Source organism: Nerophis lumbriciformis, linkage group LG07 (genome assembly GCF_033978685.3).
Source record: "Nerophis lumbriciformis linkage group LG07, RoL_Nlum_v2.1, whole genome shotgun sequence".
In the NCBI taxonomy this organism is placed as follows: domain Eukaryota; kingdom Metazoa; phylum Chordata; class Actinopteri; order Syngnathiformes; family Syngnathidae; genus Nerophis; species Nerophis lumbriciformis.
In genome coordinates this window covers 48,625,252-48,644,670 of record NC_084554.2, presented here as the reverse complement: position 1 = coordinate 48,644,670, position 19,419 = coordinate 48,625,252, and the positions used below count along the sequence as shown (strand labels likewise).

At 37.0% G+C, this 19,419-nt stretch overlaps 1 protein-coding gene across 1 annotated transcript; it reads left to right on the top strand.

Moving 5' to 3' along the window:
* Positions 1-2,759: 2,759 nt before the first annotated feature.
* Positions 2,760-18,983, top strand: LOC133609388 (neutral cholesterol ester hydrolase 1-like). The gene is made up of 5 exons (XM_061964933.1): positions 2,760-3,086; positions 3,496-3,718; positions 15,898-15,967; positions 16,045-16,216; positions 16,289-18,983. The coding sequence occupies exons 1-5, from the start codon at positions 2,952-2,954 to the stop codon at positions 16,907-16,909; spliced, it is 1,221 nt and encodes a 406-aa protein (XP_061820917.1). The 5' UTR covers positions 2,760-2,951; the 3' UTR covers positions 16,910-18,983.
* The last annotated feature ends 436 nt before the right edge of the window (positions 18,984-19,419 follow it).

The following is a 19,419-nucleotide window of genomic DNA, read 5'->3' as shown; positions in this document are numbered from 1 at the left end:
GATCTTTGCTCCTTCTCAACTCTGGTAATATTATTTTCACAAAATACAACCAATAGTATGTTAATGTTAAATCTTACTTGTGGAAAGTAATCCCCCTATTCCTATTTTCAACAGTCCGCTCATTTGAGCAGGAAAACACTGAACACCATCTTTGTTTTCTACCTGTCAACTGTCAGTTTAGGCTGCTCGCCGGCTCCTCATCACCACTTCAAGATGGCGGCCGAATTTCTCGCCTCACAGCAGCCAATGCTGTGTCTACTTCTAAGATGTCTATGTTTTGCTCACTGGATTCTCTTTTTATCGATGGAAATTGAAAATGTTTAGGGTCTGTGTACCTTCATTCTGTTTAAAATTCTGACCATTTTTTCTATTTTCATTTCTGAAACAAAAGTTGGACAACTAATGACACTTTTTTTTTTTAAAAACGACAATAGTTTTGCTAAAAACATGCTAAAGGAAAAGCTAAAATACTGCTTCCGGTTCAATGTATCATCACACAGATAACCAGGCATTTTGCATTTTGGATGAAATCCATAAAAGGAAAACAGCACAAAATCCAAATTTATGGCAATATTTTAATAAAAATCAACCCTTTTTGTGTGCTTTAAAATCTGCCTTACATAATAAAAAGCGAAAAACGGCCCTCGTTTTATTTTTTGATTTGCGTTTCAGAATTGGAAATAGAGTGACCGGAAGGTACACGGACCGATTAGTTCATTTGAATTTAATTTTAAAATGCTAAAAGCGGTCTGTGTACCTTCCGTTAATTCTATTTCCAATTCTGAAACGCAAATCAAAAAACAAAATTAGGGCCGTTTTTTGGTTTTTATTATATATGGCAGATTTTAAAACAAACAAGAGGTTTGATTTGCATTTAAATATTGCCATAAAATTGGAATGTGTGCTGTTTTCCTTTTATGAATTTTTATTTTTCCAGATAAACACAAAAATCGAATATATGTTCATACAAAATGCAAAAAATACGTGGTTATGTGTGATGACAAATTGATCCGAAAGCAGTATTTTAGTATTTTCCTTTGTGTTTAGCATGTTTTTAGCATAACGGTATCATCTTTGTTCAGCAGGAGTCCTATTGTCGTTTTTAAAAAGTGTCTTTAAATAGACTGTCTAACTTTGGTTTCAGAAATGAAAATAGAAAAAATGGGCGGAAATGTGTTTTGCATTTAAGAATTGGAAATAGAATGAACGGAAGGTACACGGACCAACCACATACAAAATAGTTTGATTTTAATTTTGTATTTCACATAATAAATAATCCCCAGTAAACAAAACAAAGGAAACAAAGACCAAAACAGGTGTTTGTGTATTTATTTGAAGACACCGGAAGTTGTATTTTCAAAGTAAAAGCGGGGGATCATTACAACGGTATCTGTGTACCTGAGAATCTGGCGAAAATGTATTTAGGAGCCCTACATAAAATAATAATAATAATAATAGATTTTATTTGTAAAAAGCACTTTACATTGAGCAAACAACCTCAAAGTGCTCCAGCGTATCAAAATAAAAAGATAATAAAAAATAAATAAAAATAAAAACTATAACAGCCAAATAGCTAAAACTAGCATGCATATATCTAAAAAAAGGCCTTTCCAAAAAGAAGGGTTTTTAAGCCTTTTTAAAAGCATCCGCAGTCTGTGGTGCCCTCAGGTGGTCAGGGAGAGCGTTCCACAGACTGGGAGCGGCGGAGCAGAAAGCCCGGTCTCCCAATATTCAAGACACGGCACAGAGATGACTTGCATCTACAGACACTGGGAAAAAAAAGATGTTTTCTTTCATATTCCGACATCTAAACCGGAAGTAGCAACAGGTCGCGGACTAGCCATTCTGTTTTGTCTCCACTTTCATGTGATATGTGGGTAGACATTTCTGTAGATGTCAGTCCTCGTTGTTAAAAAAAAATAATTAATGTGTATGGCTCCAAATACATTTTAGCCAGGCGGCACGCGGGTACCGCACTATAACGCTTTTACTTTGAAAACAACAACTTTTGGTGTCAGAATATGAAAAACATCCGTTCTGGTCGTTTTTCCCCGTTTCTGTTTACATGGGATTTTAAATGTTTATTATATGAAATATAAAATCAAAATCAAACCATTTTTATTTGTTGTTTTTGCTCTTCGACGCCAAACAGGAAACGTTTTGTTTTTAAATGGTCTTTTTTGTGTTTTTAAAATTGTATTTCTATAAACCAGTCGTTTTTCAATTATCATTCAATGAAATTACCAAAACATAAACTGGATTTTTTTTTAACGATTTTCATGTTATTCCCCAAATGTGTCTTTGAGAAGATGTATCACAAATTGAAACACGTCCATCCATCCTTTTTTCTACCGCTTGTCCCTTTAAATGGTTACATTGCAAAACATGGATCGGGTTAAACACAACACTAGACTTACGTGCATGCTAATTGAACAGTACTGAAAATGACCAGTAGGTGGCAGTGTTCAACTACTAATAATAAACTGCCACATAAATATATAACACTGCTTATGTAAACATGTCGTTTGTTAGCTAGGTTTAACATATTGTTGAGTACAAGTATGTATAATAAACTGCTTGAATGCATCCTTCCAAATCCCCCCATAAGGATTTAGGCAAAATACTAACTTTTCTAAATGCAATACCGAACATTTTAAACGATTTTATGCGCAAATTGTGCTGTATAATACAACCAGAGAGCTGATTCCCCTGTAAAAACATCGTTACGCAAGGCGCGAACAATTTCCGCTGAGCATTTTTCAAAATAAGATCGTTTTTTGCGTCCCGTTGCTCGCCTGCGCACCACATGAGCGCACAATCCTCACCCGGCTTTTATTTTGAAATCAGGGTTATTGCCCGGTGTTCGCCTGAACCCTGCACCCGGCAAGGGTGTTCCTAACCCCGGAGTGGAGCGAGGAGCCTGGAGCCCCCCGGATGCAGAGCCCCCCGCCATGAGGCTGCGTTTCGCCGGAGCCGTGCTGCTGTCAGCGGCCGCCTACTACGTCTACTTGCCGCTGCCGAGTGGCGTGGGTGAGCCGTGGAAGCTGATGCTGCTGGACGCCCTCTTCCGGAGCTTCTTCCACGCGGTGAGCGCTTACATGACAGCTGGGGAGAGGATAGAGGGTGGGGGGGTTAGGTGCTTTTATTTTGGAAAGAAAATATGCTCATCCAAATGGCATGAAAATTGGTTGACATTTTATTTTGATTGAATAAAATACAGTTAAGCAGAGTAATTACGTATTAATAATAAAAATAATTATTGACTAAATGACCATATATTTTAAATACTGTGTCTGCTGACTGGAACGTCACACAATGTTGGTGAGGGATTAAAAAAAATGTTGTTTTTGTAATATTGTCACATGATTCCGCCATGCGACCTTTAACCTGCTTATCTCGTTTGGCCTGAATGCCGCGGCGCCGGTTCACCCCGTCATGCTAATCGTTCCCTTTCCCATGATGCATCTGACCTCATTGACCCCCCCGTGTCTGCAGGGCGACGTGGCTCAGGCGCTGGGCGTGTGCCACCGCGTGCACTTCCTCAACAGGGTGGTGTCCTGGGTGGAGGTGATCGAGGCGCGCCCCGGCCCCACCGTGGACGTGAGCGACGCCACGCTGGGCGGCGTGCCGGCGCGCGTCTTCCGGGCCAAAGGGGGCGGGGACCTCAAAAGGGGGATCGTTTACTTCCATGGCGGAGGATGGAGCCTACTCAGCGCACGTGAGTAGAAGCGAGCGTGCAGCTAAACTGGTGGTTCTCAATTATTTTCTGGTACGCCCCCCCTAAGCACAGCATTTTTTTCACGCCCCCCCTGAAGTGAATGTTTACTTTTTAATCTGTATGTGTCAAGATAGTTGTTTACAACACTAAATATGCTATTACGCTATTGCCTCTCACGCCCCCCCAAACATAGAAAAAATGTTCACGCTCCCCCTGAAGTGAATGTTTACTTTTTAATCTATATGTGTCAAGATAGTTGTTTACAACACTAAAGATGCTATTACGCCATTGCCTCTCACGCCCCCCCTAAGCTCAGAATAATTTTTTACTCCCCTCCCTGAAGTGAATGTTTACTTTTTAATCTGTATGTGTCAAGATAGTTGTTTACAACACTAAATATGCTATTACACCATTGCCCCTCACGCCCCCCCTAAGCACATCATTTTTTTTCACGCCCCCCCTGAAGTGAATGTTTACTTTTTGATCTGTATGTGTCAAGATAGTTGTTTACAACACTAAAGATGCTATTACGCCATTGCCTCTCACGCCCCCACGAAGCACATACTTTTTTTCACGCCTCCCCTGAAGTGAATGTTTACTTTTTAATCTGTATGTGTCAAGATAGTTGTTTACAACACTAAATATGCTATTACACCGTTGCCTCTCACGCCCCCCCAAGCATAGACATTTTTTTCACGCCCCCCCTGAAGTGAATGTTTACTTTTTAATCTGTATGTGTCAAGATAGTTGTTTACAACGCTAAAGATGCTATTACACCGTTGCCTCTTACGCCCCCCTAAGCATAGACATTTTTTTCACGCCCCCTCTGAAGTGAATTTTTACTTTTTAATCTGTATGTGTCAAGATAGTTGTTTACAACACTAAAGATGCTATTACGCTATTGCCTCTCACGCCCCCCCAAACATAAAAAAAATGTTCACGCTCCCCCTGAAGTGAATGTTTACTTTTTAATCTGTATGTGTCAAGATAGTTGTTTACAACACTAAAGATGCTATTACGCCATTGCCTCTCACGCCCCCTCTAAGCACATAATTTTTTTCTCACGCCCCTCCTGAAGTGAATTTTTACTTTTTAATCTGTATGTTTCAGCATCAAATGCAGAGAATAATTTCGCAACACTTAGTGTGTGTGTGACAATCATTGGTATTTTAACTTGAACTTTATAGTTCTTTACAACACTAAAGATGCTATTACACCATTGCCTCTCACGCCCACCCAAGCACAGAATTAATTTTCACGCCCCCCTATTTAAGAAACTTGTCAGTAAAAAAAAATTAGGAGACATAATTATTCTTCACGACCCCCCTGAAGTAAATTTTTTTTTTTTTAACTATGTGTCAAGGTTGTTCTTTACTAACACTAAAGAATATATTACATCATTGCCTCTCACGCCCCCCTACTTAAGAAACTTGTCAGTAAAAAATTTTTAGGAGACATAATTATTCTTCACGTTCCCCCCTGAAGTAAATATTAATTTTTTTAACTATGTGTCAAGGTAATTATTTACCAATGCTAAATAATCTATTACTCATTGCCTCTCATGCCCGCCCTGTTCAAGAAACTTGTTCTCAGTAAAAAAAATTAGGAGACATAATTATTCTTCACGCCCCCCCTGAAGTAAATATTTATATTTTTAACTATGTGTCAAGGTAGTACTTTACTAACGCTAAATAATCTATTACTCATTGCCTCTCACGCCCCCTTATTTGAGAAACTTGTTCTCAGCAAAAACATTTTTAGAAGACATAATTATTCTTCACGCCCCCCCCCCCTCAAGTAAATATTTATTTTTTAAACTATGTGTCAAGGTAGTTCTTTACTAACACTAAAGAATATTTTACGTCATTGCCTCTCACGCCCCCCTATTTAAGAAACTTGTTGTCAGTAAAAAAAATTTAGGAGACATAATTATTATTCACGCCCTCCCTGAAGTAAATATTAATTTTTTTAACTATGTGTCAAGGTAGTTCTTTACTAACACTAAATAATCTATTACGCCATTGCCTCTCACGCCCCCCTATTTAAGAAACTTGTTCTCAGTAAAAAAAAAAAATTAGGAGACAGAAATTTACTTCACGACCCCCACCCTGAAGTACTTTTTTTTTTTTTTAACTATGTGTCAAGGTAGTTCTTTACTAACACTAAATAATCTATTACGTCATTGCCCTTTCACGCCCCCCCATTTAAGAAACTTGTTCTCATTAAAAAGAAAAATAGGAGACATAATTATTCTTCGCGCCCCCCCTGAAGTAAATGTTTGTTTTTAACTATGTGTCAAGGTAGTTCCTTACTAACACTAAAGAATCTATTACGTCATTGCCCTTTCACGCCCCCCCATTTAAGAAACTTGTTCTCATTAAAAAGAAAAATAGGAGACATAATTATTCTTCGCACCCCCCCTGAAGTAGATATTTATTTTTTTAACTATGTGTCAAGGTAATTCTTTACCAACGCTAAATAATCTATTACTCATTGCCTCTCACGCCCCCCTATTCAAGAAACTTGTTCTCAGTAAAAAAAAAATTAGGAGACATAATTATTCTTCATGCCCCCCCTGAAATAAATATTTATATTTTTAACTATGTGTCAAGGTAGTTCTTTACTAACGCTAAGTAATCTATTACTCATTGCCTCTCACGCCCCCCTATTCAAGAAACTTGTTGTCAGTAAAAAAAAATTAGGAGACATAATTATTCTTCACGGCCCCCTGAAGTAAATATTATTTTTTTTAACTATGTGTCAAGGCTGTTCTTTACTAACACTAAAGAATATATTACATCATTGCCTCTCACGCCCCCCTACTTAAGAAACTTGTCAGTAAAATTTTTAAGGAGACATAATTATTCTTCACGCCCCCCTGAAGTAAATATTTCTTTTTTTAACTATGTGTCAAGGTAGTTTTTTACTAACGCTAAATAATCTATTACTCATTGCGTCTCACGCCCCCCTATTTAAGAAACTTGTTCTCAGTAAAAAAAAAATTAGGAGACATACTTATTCTTCACGCCCCCCCTGAAGTAAATATTCATTTTTTTTAACTATGTGTCAAGGTAGTTCTTTACTAACACTAAATAATTTATTACATCATTGCCTCTCACGCCCCCCCTATTTAAGAAACTTGTTCTCAGTAAAAAAAAATTTAAGAGACATAATTATTCTTCATGCCCCCCCTGAAGTAAATATTTATTTGTTAAACTACGTGTCATAGTAATTCTTTACCAACGCTAAATAATCTATTACTCATTGCCTCTCACGCCCCCCTATTTAAGAAACTTGTTCTCAATAAAAAAAAAATTAGGAGACAGAATTTTTCTTCACATCCCCCCTGAAGTAAATATTTATATTTTGAACTATGTGTCAAGGTAATTATTTACTAACATTAAATAATCTATTACGTCATTGCCTCTCACGCCCCCCTATTTAAGAAACCTATTCTCAGTAAAAAAATTTAGAGGACATCATTTTTCTTAGCGCCCCCCCTGAAGTAAATGTTTTTTTTTTAACTATGTGTCAAGGTAGTTCTTTACTAACACTAAAGAATCTATTACGTCATTGCCTCTCACGCCCCCCTATTTAAGAAACTTGTTGTCAGTAAAAAAAATTAGGAGACATAATTTTTCTTCACGCCTCCCCTGAAGTAAATATTTATTTTTTTAACTATGTGTCAAGGTAGTTCTTTACTAACACTAAAGAATCCATTATGTCATTGCCTCTCACGCCCCCCTATTTAAGAAACTTGTTCTCAGTAAAAAAAAATGTAGGAGACAGAATTTTTCTTCACACCCCCCCTGAAGTAAATATTTATATTTTAAACTATGTGTCAAGGTAATTATTTACTAACATTAAATAATTTGTTACGGCATTTCCTCTCACGCCCCCTACCTCCCCTATTTAAGAAACTTGTTCTCAGTAAAAAAAAATTAGGGGACATAATTTTTCTTCGCGCCCCCCCCTGAAGTAAATATATATATTTTTTTAACTATATGTCAAGGTAGTTTTTTACTAACACTAAATAATCTATTACGTCATTGCCTCTCACGCCCCCCTATTTAAGAAACTTGTTCTCAGTAAAAAAAAAATTAGAAGACATAATTATTCTTCACGACCCCCCTGAAGTAAATATTCATTTTTTTTAACTGTGTCAAGGTAGTTCTTTACTAACACTAAATAATTTATTACATCATTGCCTCTCACGCCCCCCCTATTTAAGAAACTTGTTCTCAGTAAAAAAAAATTTAAGAGACATAATTATTCTTCATGCCCCCCCTGAAGTAAATATTTATTTGTTAAACTACGTGTCATAGTAATTCTTTACCAACGCTAAATAATCTATTACTCATTGCCTCTCATGCCCCCTATTTAAGAAACTTGTTCTCAGTAAAAAAAAATTTTAGGAGACATAATTTTTCTTTGCGCCCCCCCTGAAATAATTTTTTTTTTTAACTATGTGTCAAGGTAGTTCTTTACTAACACTAAAGAATCTATTACGTCATTGCCTCTCACGCCCCCCTATTTAAGAAACTTGTTGTCAGTAAAAAAATTTAGGAGACATAATTTTTCTTCACGCCTCCCCTGAAGTAAATATTTTTTTTTTTAACTATGTGTCAAGGTTGTTCTTTACTAACACTAAAGAATATATTACATCATTGCCTCTCACGCCCCCCTACTTAAGAAACTTGTCAGTAAAAAATTTTTAGGAGACATAATTATTCTTCACGTTCCCCCCTGAAGTAAATATTAATTTTTTTAACTATGTGTCAAGGTAATTATTTACCAATGCTAAATAATCTATTACTCATTGCCTCTCATGCCCGCCCTGTTCAAGAAACTTGTTCTCAGTAAAAAAAATTAGGAGACATAATTATTCTTCACGCCCCCCCTGAAGTAAATATTTATATTTTTAACTATGTGTCAAGGTAGTACTTTACTAACGCTAAATAATCTATTACTCATTGCCTCTCACGCCCCCTTATTTGAGAAACTTGTTCTCAGCAAAAACATTTTTAGAAGACATAATTATTCTTCACGCCCCCCCCCCTCAAGTAAATATTTATTTTTTAAACTATGTGTCAAGGTAGTTCTTTACTAACACTAAAGAATATTTTACGTCATTGCCTCTCACGCCCCCCTATTTAAGAAACTTGTTGTCAGTAAAAAAAATTTAGGAGACATAATTATTATTCACGCCCTCCCTGAAGTAAATATTAATTTTTTTAACTATGTGTCAAGGTAGTTCTTTACTAACACTAAATAATCTATTACGCCATTGCCTCTCACGCCCCCCTATTTAAGAAACTTGTTCTCAGTAAAAAAAAAAAATTAGGAGACAGAAATTTACTTCACGACCCCCACCCTGAAGTACTTTTTTTTTTTTTTAACTATGTGTCAAGGTAGTTCTTTACTAACACTAAATAATCTATTACGTCATTGCCCTTTCACGCCCCCCCATTTAAGAAACTTGTTCTCATTAAAAAGAAAAATAGGAGACATAATTATTCTTCGCGCCCCCCCTGAAGTAAATGTTTGTTTTTAACTATGTGTCAAGGTAGTTCCTTACTAACACTAAAGAATCTATTACGTCATTGCCCTTTCACGCCCCCCCATTTAAGAAACTTGTTCTCATTAAAAAGAAAAATAGGAGACATAATTATTCTTCGCACCCCCCCTGAAGTAGATATTTATTTTTTTAACTATGTGTCAAGGTAATTCTTTACCAACGCTAAATAATCTATTACTCATTGCCTCTCACGCCCCCCTATTCAAGAAACTTGTTCTCAGTTAAAAAAAAATTAGGAGACATAATTATTCTTCATGCCCCCCCTGAAATAAATATTTATATTTTTAACTATGTGTCAAGGTAGTTCTTTACTAACGCTAAGTAATCTATTACTCATTGCCTCTCACGCCCCCCTATTCAAGAAACTTGTTGTCAGTAAAAAAAAATTAGGAGACATAATTATTCTTCACGGCCCCCTGAAGTAAATATTATTTTTTTTAACTATGTGTCAAGGCTGTTCTTTACTAACACTAAAGAATATATTACATCATTGCCTCTCACGCCCCCCTACTGAAGAAACTTGTCAGTAAAATTTTTAAGGAGACATAATTATTCTTCACGCCCCCCTGAAGTAAATATTTCTTTTTTTAACTATGTGTCAAGGTAGTTTTTTACTAACGCTAAATAATCTATTACTCATTGCGTCTCACGCCCCCCTATTTAAGAAACTTGTTCTCAGTAAAAAAAAAATTAGGAGACATACTTATTCTTCACGCCCCCCCTGAAGTAAATATTCATTTTTTTTTAACTATGTGTCAAGGTAGTTCTTTACTAACACTAAATAATTTATTACATCATTGCCTCTCACGCCCCCCCTATTTAAGAAACTTGTTCTCAGTAAAAAAAAATTTAAGAGACATAATTATTCTTCATGCCCCCCCTGAAGTAAATATTTATTTGTTAAACTACGTGTCATAGTAATTCTTTACCAACGCTAAATAATCTATTACTCATTGCCTCTCACGCCCCCCTATTTAAGAAACTTGTTCTCAATAAAAAAAAATTTAGGAGACAGAATTTTTCTTCACATCCCCCCTGAAGTAAATATTTATATTTTGAACTATGTGTCAAGGTAATTATTTACTAACATTAAATAATCTATTACGTCATTGCCTCTCACGCCCCCCTATTTAAGAAACCTATTCTCAGTAAAAAAAATTAGAGGACATCATTTTTCTTAGCGCCCCCCCTGAAGTAAATGTTTTTTTTTTAACTATGTGTCAAGGTAGTTCTTTACTAACACTAAAGAATCTATTACGTCATTGCCTCTCACGCCCCCCTATTTAAGAAACTTGTTGTCATTAAAAAAAATTAGGAGACATAATTTTTCTTCACGCCTCCCCTGAAGTAAATATTTATTTTTTTAACTATGTGTCAAGGTAGTTCTTTACTAACACTAAAGAATCCATTATGTCATTGCCTCTCACGCCCCCCTATTTAAAAAACTTGTTCTCAGTAAAAAAAAATGTAGGAGACAGAATTTTTCTTCACACCCCCCCTGAAGTAAATATTTATATTTTAAACTATGTGTCAAGGTAATTATTTACTAACATTAAATAATTTGTTACGGCATTTCCTCTCACGCCCCCTACCTCCCCTATTTAAGAAACTTGTTCTCAGTAAAAAAAAATTAGGGGACATAATTTTTCTTCGCGCCCCCCCCCTGAAGTAAATATATATATTTTTTTAACTATATGTCAAGGTAGTTTTTTACTAACACTAAATAATCTATTACGTCATTGCCTCTCACGCCCCCCTATTTAAGAAACTTGTTCTCAGTAAAAAAAAAATTAGAAGACATAATTATTCTTCACGACCCCCCTGAAGTAAATATTTTTTTTTTTAACTGTGTCAAGGTAGTTCTTTACTAACACTAAATAATTTATTACATCATTGCCTCTCACGCCCCCCCTATTTAAGAAACTTGTTCTCAGTAAAAAAAAATTTAAGAGACATAATTATTCTTCATACCCCCCCTGAAGTAAATATTTATTTGTTAAACTACGTGTCATAGTAATTCTTTACCAACGCTAAATAATCTATTACTCATTGCCTCTCATGCCCCCTATTTAAGAAACTTGTTCTCAGTAAAAAAAAATTTTAGGAGACATAATTTTTCTTTGCGCCCCCCCTGAAGTAATTTTTTTTTTTAACTATGTGTCAAGGTAGTTCTTTACTAACACTAAAGAATCTATTACGTCATTGCCTCTCACGCCCCCCTATTTAAGAAACTTGTTGTCAGTAAAAAAATTTAGGAGACATAATTTTTCTTCACGCCTCCCCTGAAGTAAATATTTTTTTTTTTAACTATGTGTCAAGGTTGTTCTTTACTAACACTAAAGAATATATTACATCATTGCCTCTCACGCCCCCCTACTTAAGAAACTTGTCAGTAAAAATTTTTTAGGAGACATAATTATTCTTCACGTTCCCCCCTGAAGTAAATATTAATTTTTTTAACTATGTGTCAAGGTAATTATTTACCAATGCTAAATAATCTATTACTCATTGCCTCTCATGCCCGCCCTGTTCAAGAAACTTGTTCTCAGTAAAAAAAATTAGGAGACATAATTATTCTTCACGCCCCCCCTGAAGTAAATATTTATATTTTTAACTATGTGTCAAGGTAGTACTTTACTAACGCTAAATAATCTATTACTCATTGCCTCTCACGCCCCCTTATTTGAGAAACTTGTTCTCAGCAAAAACATTTTTAGAAGACATAATTATTCTTCACGCCCCCCCCCCCTCAAGTAAATATTTATTTTTTAAACTATGTGTCAAGGTAGTTCTTTACTAACACTAAAGAATATTTTACGTCATTGCCTCTCACGCCCCCCTATTTAAGAAACTTGTTGTCAGTAAAAAAAATTTAGGAGACATAATTATTATTCACGCCCTCCCTGAAGTAAATATTAATTTTTTTAACTATGTGTCAAGGTAGTTCTTTACTAACACTAAATAATCTATTACGCCATTGCCTCTCACGCCCCCCTATTTAAGAAACTTGTTCTCAGTAAAAAAAAAAAATTAGGAGACAGAAATTTACTTCACGACCCCCACCCTGAAGTACTTTTTTTTTTTTTTAACTATGTGTCAAGGTAGTTCTTTACTAACACTAAATAATCTATTACGTCATTGCCCTTTCACGCCCCCCCATTTAAGAAACTTGTTCTCATTAAAAAGAAAAATAGGAGACATAATTATTCTTCGCGCCCCCCCTGAAGTAAATGTTTGTTTTTAACTATGTGTCAAGGTAGTTCCTTACTAACACTAAATAATCTATTACGTCATTGCCCTTTCACGCCCCCCCATTTAAGAAACTTGTTCTCATTAAAAAGAAAAATAGGAGACATAATTATTCTTCGCACCCCCCCTGAAGTAGATATTTATTTTTTTAACTATGTGTCAAGGTAATTCTTTACCAACGCTAAATAATCTATTACTCATTGCCTCTCACGCCCCCCTATTCAAGAAACTTGTTCTCAGTAAAAAAAAAATTAGGAGACATAATTATTCTTCATGCCCCCCCTGAAATAAATATTTATATTTTTAACTATGTGTCAAGGTAGTTCTTTACTAACGCTAAGTAATCTATTACTCATTGCCTCTCACGCCCCCCTATTCAAGAAACTTGTTGTCAGTAAAAAAAAATTAGGAGACATAATTATTCTTCACGGCCCCCTGAAGTAAATATTATTTTTTTTAACTATGTGTCAAGGCTGTTCTTTACTAACACTAAAGAATATATTACATCATTGCCTCTCACGCCCCCCTACTGAAGAAACTTGTCAGTAAAATTTTTAAGGAGACATAATTATTCTTCACGCCCCCCTGAAGTAAATATTTCTTTTTTTAACTATGTGTCAAGGTAGTTTTTTACTAACGCTAAATAATCTATTACTCATTGCGTCTCACGCCCCCCTATTTAAGAAACTTGTTCTCAGTAAAAAAAAAATTAGGAGACATACTTATTCTTCACGCCCCCCCTGAAGTAAATATTCATTTTTTTTAACTATGTGTCAAGGTAGTTCTTTACTAACACTAAATAATTTATTACATCATTGCCTCTCACGCCCCCCCTATTTAAGAAACTTGTTCTCAGTAAAAAAAAATTTAAGAGACATAATTATTCTTCATGCCCCCCCTGAAGTAAATATTTATTTGTTAAACTACGTGTCATAGTAATTCTTTACCAACGCTAAATAATCTATTACTCATTGCCTCTCACGCCCCCCTATTTAAGAAACTTGTTCTCAATAAAAAAAAATTTAGGAGACAGAATTTTTCTTCACATCCCCCCTGAAGTAAATATTTATATTTTGAACTATGTGTCAAGGTAATTATTTACTAACATTAAATAATCTATTACGTCATTGCCTCTCACGCCCCCCTATTTAAGAAACCTATTCTCAGTAAAAAAAATTTAGAGGACATCATTTTTCTTAGCGCCCCCCCTGAAGTAAATGTTTTTTTTTTAACTATGTGTCAAGGTAGTTCTTTACTAACACTAAAGAATCTATTACGTCATTGCCTCTCACGCCCCCCTATTTAAGAAACTTGTTGTCAGTAAAAAAAATTAGGAGACATAATTTTTCTTCACGCCTCCCCTGAAGTAAATATTTATTTTTTTAACTATGTGTCAAGGTAGTTCTTTACTAACACTAAAGAATCCATTATGTCATTGCCTCTCACGCCCCCCTATTTAAGAAACTTGTTCTCAGTAAAAAAAAATGTAGGAGACAGAATTTTTCTTCACACCCCCCCTGAAGTAAATATTTATATTTTAAACTATGTGTCAAGGTAATTATTTACTAACATTAAATAATTTGTTACGGCATTTCCTCTCACGCCCCCTACCTCCCCTATTTAAGAAACTTGTTCTCAGTAAAAAAAAATTAGGGGACATAATTTTTCTTCGCACCCCCCCCTGAAGTAAATATATATATTTTTTTAACTATATGTCAAGGTAGTTTTTTACTAACACTAAATAATCTATTACGTCATTGCCTCTCACGCCCCCCTATTTAAGAAACTTGTTCTCAGTAAAAAAAAAATTAGAAGACATAATTATTCTTCACGACCCCCCTGAAGTAAATATTCATTTTTTTTAACTGTGTCAAGGTAGTTCTTTACTAACACTAAATAATTTATTACATCATTGCCTCTCACGCCCCCCCTATTTAAGAAACTTGTTCTCAGTAAAAAAAAATTTAAGAGACATAATTATTCTTCATGCCCCCCCCTGAAGTAAATATTTATTTGTTAAACTACGTGTCATAGTAATTCTTTACCAACGCTAAATAATCTATTACTCATTGCCTCTCATGCCCCCTATTTAAGAAACTTGTTCTCAGTAAAAAAATTTTTTAGGAGACATAATTTTTCTTTGCGCCCCCCCTGAAGTAATTTTTTTTTTTAACTATGTGTCAAGGTAGTTCTTTACTAACACTAAAGAATCTATTACGTCATTGCCTCTCACGCCCCCCTATTTAAGAAACTTGTTGTCAGTAAAAAAATTTAGGAGACATAATTTTTCTTCACGCCTCCCCTGAAGTAAATATTTATTTTTTTAACTATGTGTCAAGGTAGTTCTTTACTAACACTAAAGAATCCATTATGTCATTGCCTCTCACGCCCCCCTATTTAAGAAACTTGTTCTCAGTAAAAAAAAATGTAGGAGACAGAATTTTTCTTCACACCCCCCCTGAAGTAAATATTTATATTTTAAACTATGTGTCAAGGTAATTATTTACTAACATTAAATAATTTGTTACGGCATTTCCTCTCACGCCCCCTACCTCCCCTATTTAAGAAACTTGTTCTCAGTAAAAAAAAATTAGGGGACATAATTTTTCTTCGCGCCCCCCCCTGAAGTAAATATATATATATTTTTTAACTATATGTCAAGGTAGTTTTTTACTAACACTAAATAATTTATTACGGCATTGCCTCTCACGCCCCGCTATTTAAGAAACTTGTTCTCAGTAAAAAAAAAAATTAGGAGACATCATTTTTCTTCACGCCCCCCCTGAAGTAAATATTTATATTTTTAACTATGTGTCAAGGTAATTCTTTACTAACACTAAATAATCTATTACGTCATTGCCTCTCACGCCCCCCTATTCAAGAAACTTGTTGTCAGTAAAAAAAATAATTTAGGAGACATAATCTTTCTTCGCGCCCCCAAACCCCCCCCCCCCCCCCCGGAAGTAATTTTTTTTTTTTTAACTATGTGTCAAGGTAATTCTTTACTAACATTAAATAATCTATTACGTCATTGCCTCTATTTAAGAAGCACTGCATTAATTTTGCTGACAGTTACATTTTTATTGGGAGACATCATTTTTTTCACACACCCCTGAAGTTTGTTAGGTTTTTTTTGCCTCTCACGCCCCCCCCCCCCCCCCCCCCCCCCTCCCACTCCACACACATATAATGGGGTCCTCCCCCCAGGGAGGCCCGCCCCACTATTTGAGAAACACTGAGCTAAACACACACAGGTCCAAGGTCAGTTACCCAGGTTGTTTTTGTGTCATTTGCAAGCATGGCCTCCAGGGGGCGCTGTTGTTGAGTGTTCCATGGTCTCTCTCCCTCACAGGGATGCGCTCCTATGACAGTCTGTGCCGCAAGATGGCGGAGGACCTGGACGCCGTGGTCATGTCGGTGGAGTAAGTTTCCACAGCATCACTGCGTATCAAACGTCCTCTTGTGTCTGTAGGAGTGAGTGACACCCTTGTTGCCATAGCTACCGTCTGGCGCCAGAGGCCACGTTCCCGGATCAGTATCATGACGCGTTGGCGGCGGCGCGGGCCTTCCTGTCCGATCAGGTTCTGGAGCGCTACCGCCTGGATCCGGAGCGGCTGTGCGTCTCCGGAGATAGCTCCGGAGGAAACCTGGCGGCGGCAGTGGCACAGGAAGTAAGACAAACGTTGTCCCGTGGTCGCAGTAGAAACAAGGAAACGCCATCCTGTGTGTGGTTGTGTCCTCAGCTGGGCTCTGATGGCGGTCTCACGGCGAGGTTCAAGGCTCAGGCGCTGATCTACCCGGTCCTTCAGGCCCTGGACTTCCACACGCCGTCCTACCAGCAGAACCAGGCGGTCCCCATCCTCTACAGACCCCGCATGGCCCACTTCTGGCTCCTCTACCTGGGCGCCGACCCCTCCCTGGAGGCGGTCCTGCTCGCCAACAACCACAGCGCCCTGGACCAGCCCGCCATCACCGCCGCCACGCGCTCCAAGCTGGACTGGACCGCCCTTCTGCCGAGCGCACGCAAAAAGAGCTTCCTGCCGGTCCTGGCGGAGAGGGGATCGCCCGGGTTGCTGAACGAGGTGCCGGCGCTGCTCGACGCCAGGGCGGCGCCGCTGCTGGCGGAGCAGGCGGTTCTGGGGAGGACGCCGAAAGCGTACGTGATGACGTGCGAGTTTGACGTCCTGAGAGACGACGGGTTGATGTACGCCAGACGACTGCGGGACGCCGGCGTCACGGTCACCAGCGACCACTACGAGGACGGCTTCCACGGCTGCATGGCGTTCGCTTATCTGCCCGTCATGTCCGGCGTGGGGCACCGCAGCATGGAGAACTACATCCGCTGGCTGGACCACAACCTCTGAATCAACCTTTTACACTGACGGACAAATCTAAGGACGCGGGGGCCATTTTGGTGGGAATCACCCTCGAAACCAGTACGATATCTCGTTTTTTTTCTAAGAACTAGAAAATGCAATTTCGGTAGAGATTTTTGTGTCGTTGCTAAAGAGCCAACAAAGAACTAAAATGCTAACGTTAGCACGCTGGCTAGATAGCGTCAAGTAGCAAAAATATGAGCTCAAAAAAAGCTGTCATGCTAACAGTACTATATTGACATGCTAACAATAGCATGCTTAGAATGAAATACCAAAATATATGCCACTGAGGTGTATAGCTGCTAAATTAGCTAAAAAAACAAAAGCTATCATGCTAAAATGTTAACGGTAACATATGTCAATTACCAAAATATTTTACTTTGAGGTGTGTACCTGAAAAATTGGTTTAAAATGCTATTATGCTAACGTTAGCATGCATCAAGTTACAAAATATGAATAAGGGTACACCTACAAAATTAGCTAAAAAAAAGCTAACCTACTAAGTATCGTTAAACAAGTAACAAAATATTTGACGCTGAGGTGTATACCTGTAAAATTAGCAAAAAAGCTAGCATGCTAAAATGTCACCTGTGGCATACGTCAATTACCAAAATATTTTACTCTGAGATGTTTACCCGAACAATTGATTTAAAATGCTATCATGCTAACGTTAGCATGCATCAAGTTACAAAATATGAATAAGGCGTACACCTACAAAATTAGCTAAAAAAGCTAGCATACTAAGTATCGTTAAACAAGTAACAAAATGTTTGACGCTGGGGTGTATATCTGTAAAATTAGCAAAAAAGCTAGCATGCTAAAATGTTACCTGTAGCATACGTCAATTACCAAAATATTTTACTCTGAGGTGTTTACCTGAACAATTGGTTTAAAATGCTATCATGCTAACGTTAGCATGCATCAAGTTACAAAATATTAATAAGGTGTACACCTACAAAATTAGCTAAAAAATCTAGCATACTAGGTATCGTTAAACAAGTAACAAAATATTTGACGCTGAGGTGTATACCTGTAAAATTAGCAAAAAAGCTAGCATGCTAAAATGTCACCTGTGGCATACGTCAATTACCAAAATATTTTACTCTGAGATGTTTACCCGAACAATTGATTTAAAATGCTATCATGCTAACGTTAGCATGCATCAAGTTACAAAATATGAATAAGGCGTACACCTACAAAATTAGCTAAAAAAGCTAGCATACTAAGTATCGTTAAACAAGTAACAAAATGTTTGACACTGGGGTGTATATCTGTAAAATTAGCAAAAAAGCTAGCATGCTAAAATGTTACCTGTAGCATACGTCAATTACCAAAATATTTTACTCTGAGGTGTTTACCTGAACAATTGGTTTAAAATGCTATCATGCTAACGTTAGCATGCATCAAGTTACAAAATATGAATAAGGCGTACACCTATAAAATTTGCTAAAAAAAAAGCTAGCATACTAAGTATCGTTAATTACGTAACAAAATATTTGACGCTGAGGTGTATACTTGGCAAAAAAGCTAGCATGCTAATATTAAAATGCTAACGATTGTTGAAAAATGAGCTACAGTTTGGCCAAAATGAAGCAAAAGCAAACATCTATGACGTCATCGCTGTCTGGCGATGATGATGACATCGACTTGCACAAATCTTTGATTGACAGATGCTGCCTGCAGCCAAGATCAAAACCCTGATTAAAAACTCACATCAACAAAAACTGTTGACAAAGTAAACCCGACCCAGAAAATGATTGACACTTTCTTTTATTCCATTACTGGAAGCTTCCGCCTTTTATTTTAATTTTTTTCGTTTTCCTTCTTTGTCCGAGTTGGCCTTTAACTTGGAACACTTCATGTCAAAAATGAAACAATGAGCCATGGAAATATGCTTTGATGAACACACACACACACACACACACACACACACTTACACACACACTCATATACATACAGAACACACACTCATATACACACACACGTGCGCGCACACACACACAGACTCATATACACACAGAACACACGCACACAGTCATATACATACAGACACACAAAACACACACACTTATATACACTCACGCGCGCACACACACACAGACTCCTATACATACAGAACACACACACACTTATATACATACAGACAAACACACTGTCATATACACACAGAACACATACACACACTTATATACACACAGAACACGCACAGAACACACTGATATACATACAGACACACACACACTCATATACACACAGAACACACTCATATACACACAGAACACACACACACACACACTCATATACACACAGAACACACACACATTCTCATATACATACAGACACACAAAATACACACACACTCATATACATACAGACACACAAAACGCACACACACTCATATACACACGGACACAAAACACACATACTCATATACACACAGAACACTGATATACATACAGACACAACACACGCACACACTCATATACACACATAACACA

Excerpts from the sequence above, each read along its gene's own strand:
- LOC133609388 (XM_061964933.1), top strand. The coding sequence starts at position 2,952 with ATGAGGCTGCGTTTCGCCGGAGCCGTGCTGCTGTCAGCGGCCGCCTAC. Across the intron at positions 3,719-15,897 it reads ATGGAGCCTACTCAGCGCAC|GGATGCGCTCCTATGACAGT; the intron begins GTGAGTAGAAGC and ends TCTCCCTCACAG. Across the intron at positions 15,968-16,044 it reads GCCGTGGTCATGTCGGTGGA|CTACCGTCTGGCGCCAGAGG; the intron begins GTAAGTTTCCAC and ends TTGTTGCCATAG.